The sequence below is a fragment of the Triturus cristatus genome, chromosome 10, assembly GCF_964204655.1.
Source record: "Triturus cristatus chromosome 10, aTriCri1.1, whole genome shotgun sequence".
Lineage (NCBI taxonomy): Eukaryota > Metazoa > Chordata > Amphibia > Caudata > Salamandridae > Triturus > Triturus cristatus.
In genome coordinates, this window is record NC_140593.1 from 568,383,506 (window position 1) to 568,401,899 (window position 18,394).

Sequence of the window (18,394 nt, forward strand, 5' to 3'; positions counted from 1 at the left end):
TTTTCAAAAATATTACATGCAGCGCAACAAGGATGACTGCATATTAGTTCAAACCCAAAATGGCTGACAAACTATATTAAAAGTATTTAGAAGTAACAGGGAAACATTTATGAGAAAACAGAAGACATACAGATATTTCCGGAATACTGTACACACTATATCAGAGAGCGTTGAAGATTGTACAGCAAATTACTTTTAGGACTTTCACTTCTCTCCCTTAGATCCAGAATTGGCTCAGCAACTGGAAGATCACATTTCAGAAGAGTAGTTGTAGTAGCCCTTAGCAATAGGCCGAATACTACTACTTCAGGCCAAGATGCCTTTGTAAACATTTTTAATGAAGCCTTTTAAAACATTTATCAGGTCCAGTAACCAAAGGTTTCATGCACTTCCTTCACATAAGAAAGGTTTTTGACAACGATCCACGTCATACAGACTTAAATACTAAAACCGGTTAAGAAGCAGACTTCCTGCCAATTCTACCATGCTACAGTAGTTAAAAATTTTGATTTCAAGATATTGATAAGACTTATTAGTGTGATGTCTGAAACTCACTCTGCTCTATACCACTATCAATCTACCAGTATGGATTTGTGAAAAACACAGAGGTGTGATAACATTAAACTGGTAAAGGATGTGATCAATACTGCATAACAGAAGGATGCCTAAACATAATACTCAAACGGGTGCAGAGATCACATTCAAAAGGATCAAAAGGAGCTTTTTAGAGATCGAACTGAAGGGAATAGGGATCGATTCAAAAGATGAGAAAAAGTATGCTGGCAAATCAGTGACAAACAGCAAAACTGATTCAAAGGTAATTATACAACAGATTTTAACAGTGATGAGAGGTGCTAGCCAGGGAGGTCCATTATCGCTACTAATATTTTCCCGTTCTATGCAGTTCCTTACTAGAAACATTTCTAACAATCTTTTCATTGAAGACTTAAAAACGACTAGTCTGTATACAAAACAGAGATGGATGGAATGCTTCAATAAATATCAGCCACAGGTAATCATTCGGGCCCCATCCCAAGCCAGTGTTATTTAGCACACCATGCCACCTCAGTTTGGACCCAGCTATATGAAAATCTTTCTTGACGCTGCTCCAATAGGAACAGTCCAGCCTGAACTGCCTACTTGTGTGGCATGGTGAGCAAAAACAAACGATGGATGAAACCCAGATCTGTGACTTGGGATGAATATTTGATTTGTTCAGCATTCTGTCCATCATCTGTTCTTTTTGCATTTGTCGCCCTAAGGGGGAAGGGTATGTCCGGACGTGGGTTGAGTGCTCACTGGATTCAAGCTAGCCTGGCTGATGAAGGGTGATACTCAAACTCGTCTCCAGATGCCTGTTTCCGGTCTGGGGAGGACCTGGCAGTTCGGGCTGGACAGGGTCAAGACTGATTTACATATGGCAGGGTGCAAACTGGTGTGGCATGGTGAGCAACAATGAATTAAACCCAGATCTCTGACCGGGAATGAAAGGTTTGATTTGTTCAGCATTCTGTCCATCATCTGTTCTTTTTGCTTTTGTCGCCCTAAGTGGGAAAGGTATGCCCAGATGTGGGTCTCGTGCTCACTGTCCCACTGGATTCAAGATAGCCTGGCTTATGAGTGATTATACCCCTAAACTGGTACCAGGATGCTTGTTTCGGGTCCAGGTGTCATACGAATTGTACCTCTCCAGTAAAACTGACTCTGTTGGAAAACAAACCTCAGGATTGTGCCAGAATGATTCTGTGCACCCCCTCAGGATATATTGACCTATATTCCTGCAAGCTCACAGCGCAACATCTGCACCCATGGTGATGGTATTCTAAGCTCAAAGTACAAGTTTAAAAGGTGTGTCAAAGAAGGAGGCACTTCTGTTGCAATCAAGACAAGAAATGCCATCACTCACTTTTCGAACTATTAAGATTTAAGGATTGGTCCTGGGAAGTGACTTAAGCCGAAGTAAGCAAACCTTCTGAAATGAGACTGAGCTCACCAGAGAATCACTTGTTTTCACAATCTAGTTTCAAACGTGTTACAGTGGAGCCCCAACGCTGGGTACAGGGCAATTAATCTGATTATTAAGGTCAATCAACATGCTGTCTGCAGTCCAGGTAAGGGTTATGAGTGGAAAAAATACAGAGTGAACAAAAGCATTTGAGGTTGGGTGGGAGATAACTGCAACAGTTTGCACAACAGTCAAGCAGACAGGACATTCAGTTTAATTCAAGAGCAGGACATGTTTTCTACAACATTACATTGCTTTTTCATTCAAAAACAGGCCCAATTACTTAGGTATTCAGTCTGCATTCTTTAGTGCCGTTGAAGTAAAAACTCCACAACAAACTTCTAACCATGTACTTTCTGAAGAATACAGGTTTGCAACTGTTATTGCTTGCCACACCCTGAACAAAATATATGCATATAATGTTCTTAAGGTCAAGAGTTCAAGTGTTTACACTTAAACAGCACATGTTTAAGACTACAGTTATAAATATAAGTAAAAGCAACTTACTTTCTCTCGTATATTTCTGTAAACTTGAAAAGCGGCAGGCAGCAGGCGGGGGCATCTTGGAGAATTGATACAGTTTCTGAACTGGAAATACAAGCGACAGTCTTTTAGATGATAGATTCATTTGAGTTCATTTGAACGTGTGATAACACAATCCAAATGAAGAGGTATGCTCAATTAACTGCGAACATGGAATTAAGGGAGAATCGAAGGTAGCCACAGATATTCTCACCCATGAATTAAAAAATATTTGTTAATAAGGCAATTTTAAAATGAAAACATGAACGTAAACAGACACTCACAAGTGAACAGAAAAGATGTACGAATCCTTGGTAAAGGGGAGGTGATCAAAGAACCATGAGTGAAGGAAGATAAACTAATTACACATTTTTTAAAAATAAATTATGTACAGGTGAGCAGTTAAAACACAGCCCCCGCACAGAAAATCAGTAATCCTCATTACTTTAAATACTTTATACTGATATTATAAAATCACTATGCCTTTGAGCATCACATTGTGAAACTTAGGGATTGGGATAAATCTGCATGTGATTTTAAATAAGATGTTTTTTTCATTTTAATGTCTTCAGCCTAGGCATAGAATTCCTTTCTTTACCACAAGTTCACATAATTGTTTACATTTGAAGTCTTCAATGCATTGCAAAATATCCTACAAGGAGTGTATATTCCAAACAGTAACCATGACCACAGCCAAAATAACTCAAAACACTAAAAGCATTAGTATAAACACAGACCAAAGATTGTGTAATTATGTAGAGTACACAAGAGTCAAGTATTGCAAGTAGGAGCCAGAAGTGGGTCGAGAAGAGCAACAAGTCAAAAAGCAATACATTAAAAAAAATCTAGAAAATAACTCCTTTGTAAAGTGGGATGGAAATACCCCAGCAAAACTCAGATAATATTGGTATTAGATAGTTTTTGAAGTGAGGTAATTTACCACGAGTTACAAGCTACTCTGCTAACACCTGTAATCAATTGCACAAATACCAGAAACTGTTTAAAAAAAAATAACGGATGGTTACATATTTGGAATGCAGAATAATATTCACAAATAAAACGGTCTATTACTGTAAAGGAATGTGTGGTGATCTCCACAGAGTAAGATTCACAGGAAGCGTAGTGGAGAAGAGTACGTTTATTTTCACAACAGAGCTGCCGGGGAACAACAGCCAGCTTTCCCAAGCAGAATGGTAATCGTAACAGAATTCTATCTTCTACATTCCAACAGCGATCTTGGCTCAAGGATGAACGTGAGCAAAGAACAAGATTGCTGTTCGGATGCTACATTTACCTTTTCTAAAACAAGCTATAAAACAATAAACATGATAAAACAGCATAAAACGACAAATAAAAATCAGAAAACAAAATACACAGTAAAAAGTAAGAAACAACAAAATTAAGGGAAATAATACCACATAAGATTACTATAGAACCCTTTGAATCATTGCCTGAATCGGACAGGAAACCTTACACACCGCCACTCCTACGCACTACCCTTTCAGCCTTTCGTACTTTCACATATCTTTCCATTCTTTTCCGTGGGAATACTAATGCAAGGAACACTCCAAAATTGGAATGACAAGCATCGATGAATACCTCGAAGTTCGAACCATGAACAGCTTTGACCAACCTTCCCATCTTCAACCAACTGGCCCCATTTACCCTCACAGAGTTGCCACTTACTTTATCCACAAGTGATCCATTGAACTTACTATCACTTTTGTGCACATAGCCTCCTCTCTTGACCACAGCATCACCTATGCCAAATTTGCATGATTTAACTTTATTCCGACTATCAAAATGTTTTTTTGTTTCAATTTGGCCTCGTCAACATTGCTTCTTGCTTCAGCATCACACACCCTGGTGTCAACTCCGAATTTGACCCATTTGCTCATCCATTCCGGGCAAATCTTGATGGCTGGCTTCCTTCGTCTCAAGAACTCATAAGGAGAAAAAAGTTACTAGACTGCAGGGTAGTGCGGTAGAACCACAACATAGAATTCGCAGCATTGCCCACCATGCACCTGTTGACGACCCATTTAACACAATGGACCAGTACAAGGTTCATGCATTCCACTTGACCATTCGTTTGAGGATGGTACAAAGACGTTTTAAAATGTTTAATATCAGATTTAAGAAAACCTTCAACCAAGTCATTAGCAAGTTGACCACCATTGTCAGATCAAATAATGAGGGAAGCCTTCCCTCAGAAAAATATCGCAGAGAAAATCAACTACAGCATTGGCATGGGGTTCAGAAACAAATTTTACTTCTGGCCACTTTTGAGTATAGATCAACTGCTACTAAATCAAAGCCTAATTGACTCGGCAATCTGTTGAAAGGCCCTACGGGATCCACCCCAAACTTTTCCCAAGCTCTTTCAGGAAATTCAATGGGTTGTAGAGGTGGCTTCCTCACCAATTATTTACAAATGACAACTTCTTTATTCATAAAAGACCACCACGAGGTTTGTCAGAAATGTCATCAGCTTCTTTCCAAAATGGCTGACATGCTGTAAAGTGTTCTTTCTCTAGACCACCCCTTTGAAACATAACTCATGACTCTTTTCATAACTTCATCCATAGCCATCTCATCTCTCCATTCACGTTCAGTCACAACATAAAATCCTTCCAAATCCAGAGAAGCAATTAAAGAATTTTCATCAATGTCTAACACCCCATCTACATTATCCTCTGAAATCACAAATCTTGACAAACAATCAGCACTAATGTTTCTGCCCCGTTTGATATGGACAATGTCAAAATTAAACTAAGAATTTGGAAGAAAGCCTGGAAATCCTCAGTGTGTTCTTTAATCTTTTCACCAGACAAAATTGCTACAAGTGGGTTATGATCGGTTCTCACTGTGAACTGTGTACACCATTCATACAGTTTGAATTTCTGGATAGCCCACAAACATGCCAACAACTCCTTTTCAATTGTGGCATACTGCATCACTACCTCTCCCAATACTCTAGATGCATAACTGACTGTTTTCAACTACCCCATTCAGCTGAGTACTGCACCTAAATCATTACCACATGCATCAACCGTGACACTGCATGGTAAACTAGGATCAAAGGGTTTCAAAACCCTTGAACTGGCCAACTGTTTAACCCATTCAAAAGCATTGCGGCATTCCTCTTCCCAAACAAAAGTGGCATTTTTCTTTAGCAATTTAGTTAAAGGTGCAACATGCAAAGCATGCTCGGGAACAAAACAAGAGTAAAATTTGCACATTCCCATGAACGGTTTAAGAGCAACTTAATCCTTGGGAGCTTGTATATCAATTATGGCATTGACCAGACCAGGTCTGGGTTCGATGCCATGACCAGAGGTAACATGTCCTAAATACTCAATTCCATTTTTTCAAAATTCACACTTGTTAATCTTCAGTACAATTCCCTTATTTTGAAGAATCAACATGCTGCAAAACAGAGGGATGCTCTTGTTTGGTTTTGCCATAAACTCGATCATCTTGAAAGACAATTACACCCTCAACATTTCTGAATAATTGGTACATTATTCTTTGGAATACAGAAGCCGCCGGATTAAGACCGAACGGCATTCTGCAATATTGAAAAGTACCCATTGGTGATACAAAGGCTATATAACGTCTTGAGTCAGAATCCAATACAACTTGGTGGTAAACTGAAGCAAGATCTAACTTGTTGAACCACTTTGTGCCAGACAGCAGCCAACAAATCAGAAATCTTTGGAAGAGGGTGAGAATTTACCCAAATTGCTCTACTGAGGTTGCATAAAGCAACACAGACCCAGATTTCACTATTCTAATTGCGAGCTACCACTAGGGGAGATAACCACAAGGAAGACTCAATCAGTTCGATTATGCCTGATTCACACAGTCTTGTTAATTCATTATCCAATTCATCTCTGACTGAAAAGGGAACACTACGTAACTTGTTTCACATTAATTGACCCCTCCTTTACTTTGATCCTATGTTGAAAACCCTGGATTAAACCAATCTCTTCAGAAAACACTCCTGGAAATTTAGTGCATAGATTTTCAAACTATCATCAGTGATATCCCCAACATCAACTACAGACACTTGTTCATTGGTACCAGGTTTCAGAATCATCTTAAACAGCACTTGGTGAAACCACTCCAGTATACACTAACCTTTAACAGCGACATACAACTTCCCAAAAATCTAGCTACCTTGAAGATTAGTATATCTTAATAAAAAGAAATCTCAATGCGACATCCATCGAAACACACAGGAGCACGGTCAGGTGGTTCAAGTGCCTTTCCCGGCCACAACACATAGTATAATTCTTCTGTCAACATAGTACTATGTGCTTCTGATTCGACCAGTAGTTTAAGAGATTTATCGCCAATTGATTAGCGTAAGGATTCACACATGTGGATGGATCTCCTGTTGCGACACGGTCATTGTCAACCACTAACACCATGTCCTGTAGGTCTTCTTTTAGTTTCTCTGAACCATTTTCAGTATTTTTATCTCCTAAATTGGCTACCACAAAATTATTTCTACTATAATGTCTTCCCTGACTCTGGCAAACTTTAGCAAAATGTCCTAATTTATTGCAAACTCTGCACATAACATTTTTCATGGGCAGATTTTACCACTTCTGAAGTGTAACATATTACCACATCTAAAACAAATATTGGATTGTTTGAAAAGCTTGTCATATCTTGTGTTTTCTTTAAACTGAATTGCTAGAAATTTGGGACTTTTGTTTAACAACATTAACAGTTTGTTTTCTTTTCTTCCAACTCCTTCACAGATATCTGCGACGTTTCTATGCTTTTAGCAATGAGTAGCGTTTCCTTGAGTGACGGATTAGACAGTGACAGAAGTTTTTGCTGAATGGACTTGTTGGAGCAATGACAAATGAATTGGTCTCTGATTGATCTGTAAGTTTTCAAAATTACAATCAGCAACTAATCTCCTTAGGGCGGATACATAAATGTCTACGCCTTCTCCAGACATTTGTTTTCTCATGAATAATTTGTGTCTAAATACAACAATACCAGATTGCACATCCAAATGTTTTTCTAATTTTGGAACACATTCAGGGCAATCGTCCAGCTGTTCCCCTTGTAACTTTTTAATAACAGGCAAATGTTTGAAAATGGCATGACCCTCAAATCCTAATAAGTGTAATAACAAATATTTTTCGTTCTGGACAAAATCTTGAGGCTCCGATGGCCCCTAAATACATTTCAAATGCGAACCAGTTTTTCCAACAAACTGGTGGATTGCCTGGAGATTCCAAAAACGAAGGAGGATTTACAGATTGCATTTTGTATAATGATACACTCTAACAATTATGTTTTTTTTTAATAATAGCTAAAATGTTCCAAAGTGTTAAAAACAACCAGTTAAATAATACTTTTACTATAGAATACCTGTTGTAAAGTTTTCAATTATTCATTTACTGTGAAAAACAATGTGTCTTCAAAAATAACCCAACAGTGTTACGCATTGGTATTAAAAAGACATAGTACGAGAAATTACCATGGAACAGAATGCACTGAAAAAACTGGCCTGCAACATATTACTGAGTTTAAGATAAAGCCATTGTCAGGCAAAAATAGTTAAAAATAGCTAGATATACTATGATAATTTATGTGTGCAAGCTGTGCGCATCAGCGAAACCGTACTATGAGCACTTAAAACAGCAGCAGCCATGCGCATCAGCGAAATCAGGGTGAGTGAATAACCTGATGCACTTCATTAGGGTAGGAATTCCCTCAGCAGTGGGCATCAGCAAAACAGTAGAAACTGATCAGTGAAGAATCCGATCTGCGTTATTAGGATTGGAGTTCCTTCAGCTGTGCGCATCAGCGAAAGAGACACTGACGCAAAGCCGCAGGTCTAAATGTTTGACGTGGTTATCATGGAAATCCACGTAAATAAACACGGTGTACATGAGACAGCGTGGGACGTCACAGTGGGAAGAGCAACGAAATGGCCGAATGTCGTGGACCGTAGGAGACCAGTCAGTGAAATGCAAGGTGTGAAAAGCGTATAAAGCAAATGCTATGAGTGCGCCTTTGGCTGGGGAAACTTCTACGGACCCGAACGGACTCGAAAATTAAAAAAACGAGCAGGAAACAGTACTTGCGGTTGGGATACCAGCGTAAACAGGAATACGACAGTGGGTCCAGGAATCGTGCAGCAGCTCTGCCAATCGTCACCAAAGAGAGTGGTGATCTCCACAGAGAAAAATTCACAGGAAGCATAGTGGAGAAGAGTAGGTTTATTTTCTCAACAGTGCTGCCGCGGAACAACAGCCAGGACACTCGATCAACAGCCAACTGTCTCAAGCAGAACGGTAATCGTAACAGAATACTATCTTCTACATTCCAACCGCAATCTTGGCTCAAGGATGAGCGTGAGCAAAGATCAAGATTGCTGTTGGGATGCTACAGAATGGTACTCCTAAATGTTAAATTGTGACATTAATGTTGCAATGTTCGAGGAAGGAGTAACAGAGCAGCTCGACTGGGCTGGGACTGATGGCTAACAAAATATCGAAGTGCACCTAGTATTGTCAGATTAGAATTGTATCTATGGTGTGGAGAGCGGTACAACACTTGATTGGAATGTACTTTCAGCGAATATGCGCAGCGGCTTCCTCTAAGCCCTGATGAAAACCATTTTTTGAACCGCTGAAGGAAAAACCTCTATGGCTGTATAAATCCACCCTCTAGGTCTATGAAAACAAGACGCCATCTTCATTACCAAGTTGATATAGCCTTGGTGGTGCTGGACTTGTTAAAGGGAATACTAGACCTGCAGCACTGCTGTTTCAGCTGGCCCGTTCATACTCAGCAAGTTCTCTTCTGAACCACACGTTGGTGTATTTGGGGTTTATTCTGGGTATTTCTGGATCAGACAGGAATCTGAATGTCTACAACAGATGGTATGTTAAGGAAGAGGACTCTATGCTTTAAGGGTCAACTGATGTGGAGAGGTAAATTAAGGTGACAATAGATAGGTTTTTGTCTTGAGTCAATGTGCTTACAAGTCTGCTGAAATGCCAATGTGAATAATACGGGGTGACAAGTGCAATATCTGATTCAGGTGGTTCGCTTGTAGGCTAAATTTGAAAAGTTAAAGATTGTTGTTTACTAAGCAAAAGGAAAGTGTTTGCCACACAAACAGAAAACCTCCTAAAATATCTGGGATGAAGGGATGTTAGGATTGCAAAGGTCAGCCCCTGCAATTAAGCCTAAATGAACCAAGGCAGACTGCTTTCACACACAGGATGAGGTCGGACCCTGTTAGCTAATCACTAGAAACAGCATGCTGGGGAAAGAAATGAGCTCAGTGGCGTCTGGGTTGTAGGGTGGTTGAATGCAGCAGCAGCGAGCACGTGACCGAGAGTCGCATTGAGTCTGTGCAGATCCCAGGCTCCGTGCTCTGGGCTCCAAGCTTGGCGCTGGTGACCTGGAGGTGGCCATCTTGAGGTGCGGTGAAACAGAGGAGCGGGGGTGCTTAAAGTAATAGTCAAGGGGATCCTTACGGTTAACTTTGAGGTGAGTGACATATATGCACCAAACAGCAGTACAAACTGTAACCTGTAGCGGCGGTGGGGTTAGAGCCGCAGTTCCTTTCTCGGCTGCGTGGAGACGGCCGGCGCAGTTTGCGCATCAGGAAGAACCACCCCCACTCCTGACTTCATTATTCTGATAATTTTTTTTTTTGGGGTGGTTCGAGCCTGTAGACACTTGTTGATGCCTCAGCCCTCCGAGTGAGTTGCCACTTATACTGAGTGTCATATGTGACTAGTCCACCTCTCAAATTAATTTCATATTTCACTATACTAATTCACAACTAATCCTTTATGGGTTCTGGAGTATCATCCTAGTCGCCGAAAAAGCAATTTGACGCCTTGTCAGCGGTAGTAAGCGCTATATATATGCAATTACAATATGTGCTGGGGAGGCCTAGGCCGCAACCGATTCCCTTGGCCAGCATTAGGTTGGTGCGGCTTGTACCTCTTTTGGAGGGGGTTGCTCCCAGGTCATATCTATTTTTATCTTTATCTCTGCCTACCTTTGGGATTCCACTGCTCTCTGTGCACACTATGCCATACTTTAGTATAGTATATACAGAGCTAGCTTCCTACATTGGTGGACGAGCGGTGGGGTCTAGAACATTGCATTTGTTGCACTGACTTGGTCAACACCTGATCACACGACCGAGCTCATTAATGGTCAATAGAAAATCAGATTTTTTGAAATTGACAAACTTTTTCCAAACTACTAAAAGGCTTGTTAGGGCCTTAGTTAAGTCCTTTTAGAATTTTAGAAAAATAAAATCTCACCGTAATTAAGTGTAAGAGGGTAGGAAACTCTTTGTAGAGTCTCTTAACAAGACTCTACACCAGTGACAGAGAACCTGTTTAAGGAACTCTACCTCACCCCTCATCTCCACATATAATTTTGGGAATTAAGGAAACTATGTAAACTTAAAAACATTACCATGGAGTGAAGTCCCACAAAAACAAAAGCTCCAGGAGCTGTTGGCAGGGTATGCTAAGGACCACCCCTCAGATGGGGAAGAGGAAGGAGGGGATGAGGATAACTTCCAACCCCCCCTTACTTGTAGGGAGAACAGGGCCCCTGTGCCCCAGACTCCAGGAATACAGGTGGGTCAGGTGCTTCGGAGTCCATTGTGGACAGCCTCAATAAGGACAATATCCTCTTAGTGAGGTTGACCAAGAGATTAGACCCAGAGATCAGACTCCTGGCTCTAGAGAAAGAAAGAGCAGAGATGGGCTTATCTCCCATTAATGGTGGTAGCAACATACTAAAAAGGGACAGAGAGCAATCTTATGATACCAAAATCAGCCAAAGGGATTGTCCCCAAATTTGAGGAACGTGATGACAAAACCATATGGTTCACAGCTTTTGAGAGCGCTTGGGAAATGAGAAAAGTGAAGAAGTCACACTAGGGGGCACTCCTTTGGGAACTGTTCACTGGTAACTGCAGGGACAGACTGCTGACCCTTACAGGGGCAGATGCTGGGTCTTATAACCTCCTGAACACTCAAGAGCGTTAGGCTCACAACTCAGGAATATAGAATTAGATTCAGGGGCTCATAAAACCCAGAGCCAGTCTTGGGTTGATTTAGTTGACTACTCAGTTAAGACCCTAGATGGATGGTTAATTGGAAATCATGTGCATGATTTCACTGGACTTTACAATCCTTTTGTGCAAGAACATTTTGAGTAATTGCGCTAATGAAAAGTTACATCAACATATGGTAGTCCTAGGTCTAATTTCTCTCAAAGAACTGGGAAAGAGGGCAGACCACTGGGTCAAGACTAGGTTAACACAAACAGCCACTAAGGGGTGACCAAAAGAAAGGGGTGACCAAACCTCCCCAGGGGAAAGGGGGTGAGAATACCAAAGACAAAAAGCCAGAGTCTCCTAAAGGGCCCCAAAACTCTTCCCAGTCCAATGGTAGGCATGAAGTGAAGAACGTAAATCCCCTGAAGGCCTGGTGCATCAACTGTAAGAAGTTGGGACACTAAACTGGAGATGCTACTTGTCCTAACGAGAAACTGTAAGAAAGTGGCTCTGTATATACTGCACCAAAGTAAGGTTCAGTGTGCACAGAGACCACAGTCCCCAGAGGTTTGGGAGAGGCTAAACTTAGATATAACCTTACTCTCTAAAGTGGTAGCTTGGTTGAGCAGTAAGGCAGTATCAGAGGACAGTGTAAAGCATTTGTTGTACAGCAAATGGTCTCACACACTCAATAACTGAACTCTACGCCAATGGTGTGTATAAAAATATATAGTTTTATTTTAGATCCACAAGTAGGTATCAAAATATACTTTCTCGGAATGAGATGCTTTAGTTAAATACTTTCAGTTGGCAATAGACTTTTGAATGCAATCGTTACAGTTGTTGCAATAGGCAACACAATTCAAAAACAATTATAACATTGAGCTCAATGGGAATTTCTAAGTAGATGCAATTAATTACTTTCTGGATTACTTTTCTAACCACAGGACTGGATCCTAGATTCAGTCCTGGGACATTTCATGGAAACAGGTGAGTAAATGCATTTTGGTAAAAGGTATGATTTTTAAGGAATATTATTGGATTTCAAAAGTTGACACAAACTTTTTTCACATAGAATCACCAATGTTACCCTATGCGAGGAAATTCACTTAGCAGGTAAGTAAGGTTATCGTTACTTTGTTACTCTGTGCTTGATCCTAGATTCAGCACTGGTGCATCGCCTGTAAACAGTAGAAGGAAATCGTTTTTGTTACACAGGCGATTTTTAAGGAATATTTGTTTGTTTCAAAAATCGACAGAAGAATTTCTGGTAAAAACCAGGCAATGTTATCCTATGGAGGAAAGAAATATGCTACTTACCAGTATGCATCTGTTCTTGGCATGTAGAGCTGCAGATCTACACACTTTGCATAGATCGCCATCTGGTGTTGGGCCCAGATGTTTGCAGTTTGTTTTTCCTCTTGGAAAGTCTTTGGAAGTCACGATGTCGGTGACTTCTCCCTTGGTTCGTATTGCGCATGGGCTTCGGCTCCATCCTCAGATTATTTTTCGCCAACAGGGAAAGATGGAGCGTAGTAGTAACAGTGAAGAAAACCCATGTGTGTTGTATCTAAATAAGATAGACTGGAACAGATACATGTAGCCGGGGAGGCGGGTGGGCGTGTGTAGATCTGCCAGCTCTACATGCCAAGAACAGATGCATACTGGTAAGTAGCATATTCCGTTCGAGGCATACGAGCTGCAGATTACACACTTTGCATAGACTAAATAGCAGTCCCCAACCTTAGCGGCGACCACCGGTATCTGTTGCAGTGATTCGAAATAGTGTTTTTAGTACAGCCCGGCCCACACTAGCTTGTTGCTTGGTTTGCACATCTACACAGTAATGTTTAGTGAAAGTGTGTGGTGTCGACCATGTTGCTGCTTTGCAGATATCATCTAATGGGATGTTCCCTAGAAAATCCATAGAAGCCCCTATCTTTCTTGTAGAGTGGGCTTTAGGGGGAACAGATAGCGTGTGTTTTGCTTTGTGGTAGCAAAACTGTATGCATTTCACAATCCATCTAGCTATCCCTGATTTAGAGAGAAAGATACAAACAGTTGCTTTGTCTCCCTGAAAGGTTGTGTTCTCTGGATATAGTAAAACAAGGCCTTTTTCACATCCAGTGTGTGTAGAGCCCTTTCTGCAACAGTTTGAGGTTGCAAGAAAAAAAATGGTAATTCTACCGATTGGTTTAGATGAAAGGGTGAGATGACTTTGGGTAGGAATTTTGGGTTGGTACGTAGGAGAACCTTGTTCGGGTGTATTTGGAGAAAAGGTTCTTGTATAGTAAGTACTTGTATTTCACTGACCCTTCTAAGGGAGGTGATGGCTACAAGGAAAGCTGTTTTCCATGTGAGGAATTGCAGTTCGCATTTATGCAAGGGTTCAAAAGGTGGTCCCATTAGCCTTGTGAGCACTATATTTAAGTTCCACACAGGTGAGGGTGGCACTCTGGGGGGAATTATTCATTGTAGGCCTTCCATAAAGGCTTTAATGGCAGGCACTCTGAAAAGTGATAGGTGCGGTCTGTTTTGTAAGTAAGCAGCAATTGCTGAGAGGTGTAGCCGAATAGATGTATATGCTAGGTTACATCTTTGTAGGTGTAGTAAGTAGCATATGATGTGCTGTATGGATGCGTCTAGAGGGTGGATTGTGTTATGACAGTAAACAACAAATCTTTTCCACTTGGCAGCGTAGCAGGCTCTAGTGGTAGGACGTCTAGCTTCTCTGATAACGTTCATACAGTCGGGGGGAAGGTTAAGGTATCCGAACTCTAGGATTTCAGGAGCCAGATCGCAAGGTTGAGCTGATCTCTCCATGGTTCTGGGTTAGGAGGCATGGTGAGAGGTGTAATTTGTGGTGTGGCACTACTGAGAGTTCCAGCAACGTGGTGTACCATGGTTGTCTGGCCCATGTTGGAGCTACTAGAATGAGTGTGAGGGAGTGCTGTTGTAGCTTTCGCACCACTAATGGAATTAGTGGGAGAGGTGGAAAGGCGTATGCAAATTAGCCTGACCAGTTCATCCATATCGCATTGCCTTTGGACAATGGGTGTGGGTATCTGGCGGCGAAGCTTGGGCATTTTTTGTTTTGGTGGGTGGCGAATAGGTCTATTTGTGGATGCCCCCATATTTGAAAGAACGGGTGAAGAACTTGCGGGTGAAGTTCCCACTCGTGGATCTGCTGCGTCTGTCTGCTGAGCAGATCTGCCATGGTGTTCTGGACTCCTGGGACATGTTGGGCTAGGAGAAAGATTTTGTGTGGAATTGCCCATCTCCATATGCTCGGTGCTAGTTGAGAGAGCTGTGGAGAGTGTGTGCCGCCTTGTTTTTGTATGTAGTACATGGCGGTCATGTTGTCCGGGCGGATAAGGACTGCCTTGCCTAAAATCTGTGTGTGAAAGGATTTTAGGGCTAGAAAGATTGCCAGTAGCTCCAGATGATTGATGTGGAGTAACTTTTGTTGCGGCGTCCATGTGCCTTGCACTGTGAGGTGTAGTAGATGAGCTCCCCAGCCGGAGAGCGATGAGTCTGTTGTCAGGATTATTTGTGGAACTGGGTCCAGGAACGGTCGACCTCTGGAAAGATTTGTGGTGTTCCACCACTGCAGAGAGCGATGGGTGCGACCGTCTACCAACACCAGATCTGTCAGTTGCCCCTGGGCCTGGTTCCATTGGCGCGCTAAGCACTCTTGGAGTGGACGCATCTGGAGTCTTGCATGAGGTACTATAAAAATGCAAGAGGCCATCATCCCTATCAGTTGCATAAACACTCTTGCTGGGAGGGAGTGTTGAAGTATGAATTTTTGGCGCAAAGCTTGAATGCTTGCGATCCTTGCCGGATTGGGGTAGGCAATGGCTTTTGAGGTGTCTATGCTGGCACCGAGATATTGCTTTATGTGGGATGGTGTTAGCTGGGACTTTTGGTGGTTCACCATGAAGCCTAGTTGGTGCAGTAGCTTGATTGTAGTGGCGGTGTGGTGTACACATTGGTTGTAGGACGCGGCTTTTATCAGGCAGTCGTCCAGATACGGGAAGACGTGTATGTGTTGTCTTCTGAGGTGTGCTGCCACTACCGCTAGGCACTTGGTAAATACCCGTGGTGCTGTTGTGACCCCGAATGGGAGCACCTTGAACTGGTAGTGTTGCCCGTCCACTACGAATCTGAGATACTTTCTGTGGGCATGGTGTACCGGAACGTGAAAGTACGCGTCTTTCAAGTCCAGTGTGGTGAGAAAGTCGTCCTGGGAGAGGAGCGGAAGTACCTGCTGAAGTGTTACCATGTGAAAATGGTCCGAATGTATGTATGTGTTTAGAGGTCAGAGATCTAAGATAGGTCGTAGAGTCTCGTCTCTTTTCGGTATTAGAAAATATAGGGAGTAGACCCCTACATTTTGTTGATTGTGGGGGACCTGTTTATTGCGTGTTTTTGTAGGAGGGAAATCACCTCCTGCTTTAGTAACGTGGAATGTTCTTGTGACATTGGGCGTTGCCTGGGTGGAATGTTGGGGGGGGGGGTAGATGTGAGTTCTAAACAGTACCCTGAACAAATAATTTGGATCACCCACTTGTCTGATGTGATGAACTCCCAGACGTGGAGGAAATTTTGTAGTCTGCCCCCGACCGGAGTGGGATGGTCTGGGGGGAGCAGGGGAAATTCATTGGGTAGGCGGTGTGGCAGAGCGGGCAGTACTTGTTTAGCCTCTGCCTTTATTGTTATTTCCTCTATATCCGCCTCTTTGATAACCTTTTGTGAAGGTGGACTGAGGAGGGGATTTGTAGGATGTGGACGCGCTGAGGAGTAGCCTCTGCCCGTGCCACGAAAGGAAGAGCAGCGAAAGGAGCGTCTAGGAGGGTGTGACTGTAGGGCTCCCATAGATTTCGCCGTATCTGTATCTTTTTTCATTTTCTCGAGGGCCTCATCTATCTTTGGGCCGAATAAATGTTCCAGATCGAACGGGTGGTTTAATATATAGGCTTGTACCTCAGTTTTAAAGCCTGAGACTCTCAGCCAAGCGTGTCGACGGAGTAGGACACTGGTGTTAATGGCCCTGGAAGCTGTGTCTGCTGCGTCTAAGGCACAGCGTATAGAGGTATTGGTTATGGTCTTACCCTCTTGGATTAGTTCATTGGCCCTATTTTTGTATTTTTCTGGGAGATTGTGCATGATGGTTTCTAGCTCATCATAATGCGCCCTGTCGTATCTGGCCAATAGCGCTTGAGTGTTGGCGATACGCCATATGTTAGCTGCCTGTGACGCAGTGCGTTTTCCTGATGCGTCCAGGAGCTTTGATTCCTTGTCAGGTGGTGGTGCTTCTCCTGATGCCTGGGAATTTGATCTCTTTCTTGCAGTGGATACCACTAGGGAATCCAGTGGCGCTGGCCCTTTGATGTAGGCAGGATCTGTAGGGGCAGGTTTATACTTTTTTTCTATACGTGGGTTTAGGACCCTAGCCCTGATTGGGTCTTTAACCTCTGGCGCATTTTTTATTACCCCTTTGAGCATAGGTAGTATAGCAGTAGACCTATGTGCTGTATCAAAGGTGTCTAGGCGGAAATCTTCCTCTACTGGGTCAGTGTGTAGCTCTACCCCGTGAAAATGTGCCGCCCTCTGAAGTAGGTGGTGAAAACCTAGTGAGTCTTCTGGTGGTGATGGCCTGGATGGATATAGGTCATCTTGTGGGACATCCGGAATGTCTGGATTATTATAATCATCCCAGGGGTCTGGGGATCCTGTAGGGGTGGGGTCTTGTGGCACATCTGCTGGGTCGTAGTATGGGTCCCCCTGATCATCATGGTCTGGAGACTGGGTCGGAGAGCGATGAGGCAGTGGTGGAGAAGGTGGAGGGGGCGGAGGTGGAGAGTGTGGAGGAGGTGGAGGAGGCGGGGAAGGCACTCTGAAAGGGGAGGTAGCACAGTCCTTCCTCTTTGGAGGTGGAGGTGGAGCTGGTCTGTCCAAATGTCTCTTTTTAGAAGACCGTGCCAAATGTCCAGTTTTTGGATCCTTGGTAAGTGTCTTTTGTAAAGGATCCGGTGTAAAAAGTTCTTGCGACACTGGTTGTTCGGTCGGCGCCGACGTTTTCGGGGCCGACAGCTTCATTGGCTTGTCTATGCTGTGCTTTTTAGGAACCTCCGATTTTTTGTTCGGTGCCGATATAGGCCTTGGTGCGGGAGTGTGAGTGCCGAGGGCCTTAGGATGTTTGGTCGGCACCGAAAGGCTGGGTTTCGACACCGAGGGATTTGGTGTGGAGCTCGGAGTCGAGGTAGAGGCCGATCTTTTCTTCGGTGCCGAAGGGTGTTTTTCGGCACCGCTGGCAGGCTGGCGCGAGCCCAAGCCGCCGGAAGGCTTACTTGGCTTCGTCACCGGGCCCGAAGGTGGGGTTTTCGAAGCAGTGTCTTTGGTCTTGCCTAGGCCCGAGGGCGAAGGCGTGACCGAAGCCTTTTTGGGTGTTAGCGGGGTGGGAGGTGGTATTTTACTCACGACCCTCTGCGCCGGGGTGATGTCCTCCACATCCGAGTCGTCGGCTTCGGAAGCACTGACGAGGTCCTCTTCGGTGTGCTGGTGTCCCAGAGCTTCGACGTCGTCCCCGAAGAGGTCGACTGGAACGGAGGTCGAGGAGTGCGCCATTTTTCTTCTGGCCCTTCGATCTCGCGGGACAGTCTTGAGCCTCGTGTTCAGGGGAGAGGCAGAGGTTGCACACCTTATGAAGATCGGTGTGGGGGAATTTGGACCCACATCGAGGGCACTTCTTGAATGGAGTTCTTTCCATCAGCCGGGACCGGAACCTGGAG

The 18,394-nt window shown here is 43.2% G+C and overlaps 1 protein-coding gene across 6 annotated transcripts in view; it reads right to left on the reverse strand.

The window, feature by feature from the left end:
* Window positions 1–18,394, reverse strand: part of MARF1 (meiosis regulator and mRNA stability factor 1) — an 891,622-nt gene that overhangs the window by 480,828 nt on the left and 392,400 nt on the right. For all 6 annotated transcript variants that reach the window (XM_085632075.1, XM_085632071.1, XM_085632074.1 and 3 more), the window contains one exon: window positions 2,513–2,593. In XM_085632075.1, the coding sequence (XP_085488201.1) occupies window positions 2,513–2,593 (81 nt within the window). The remainder of the gene's footprint in view (window positions 1–2,512; window positions 2,594–18,394) is intronic.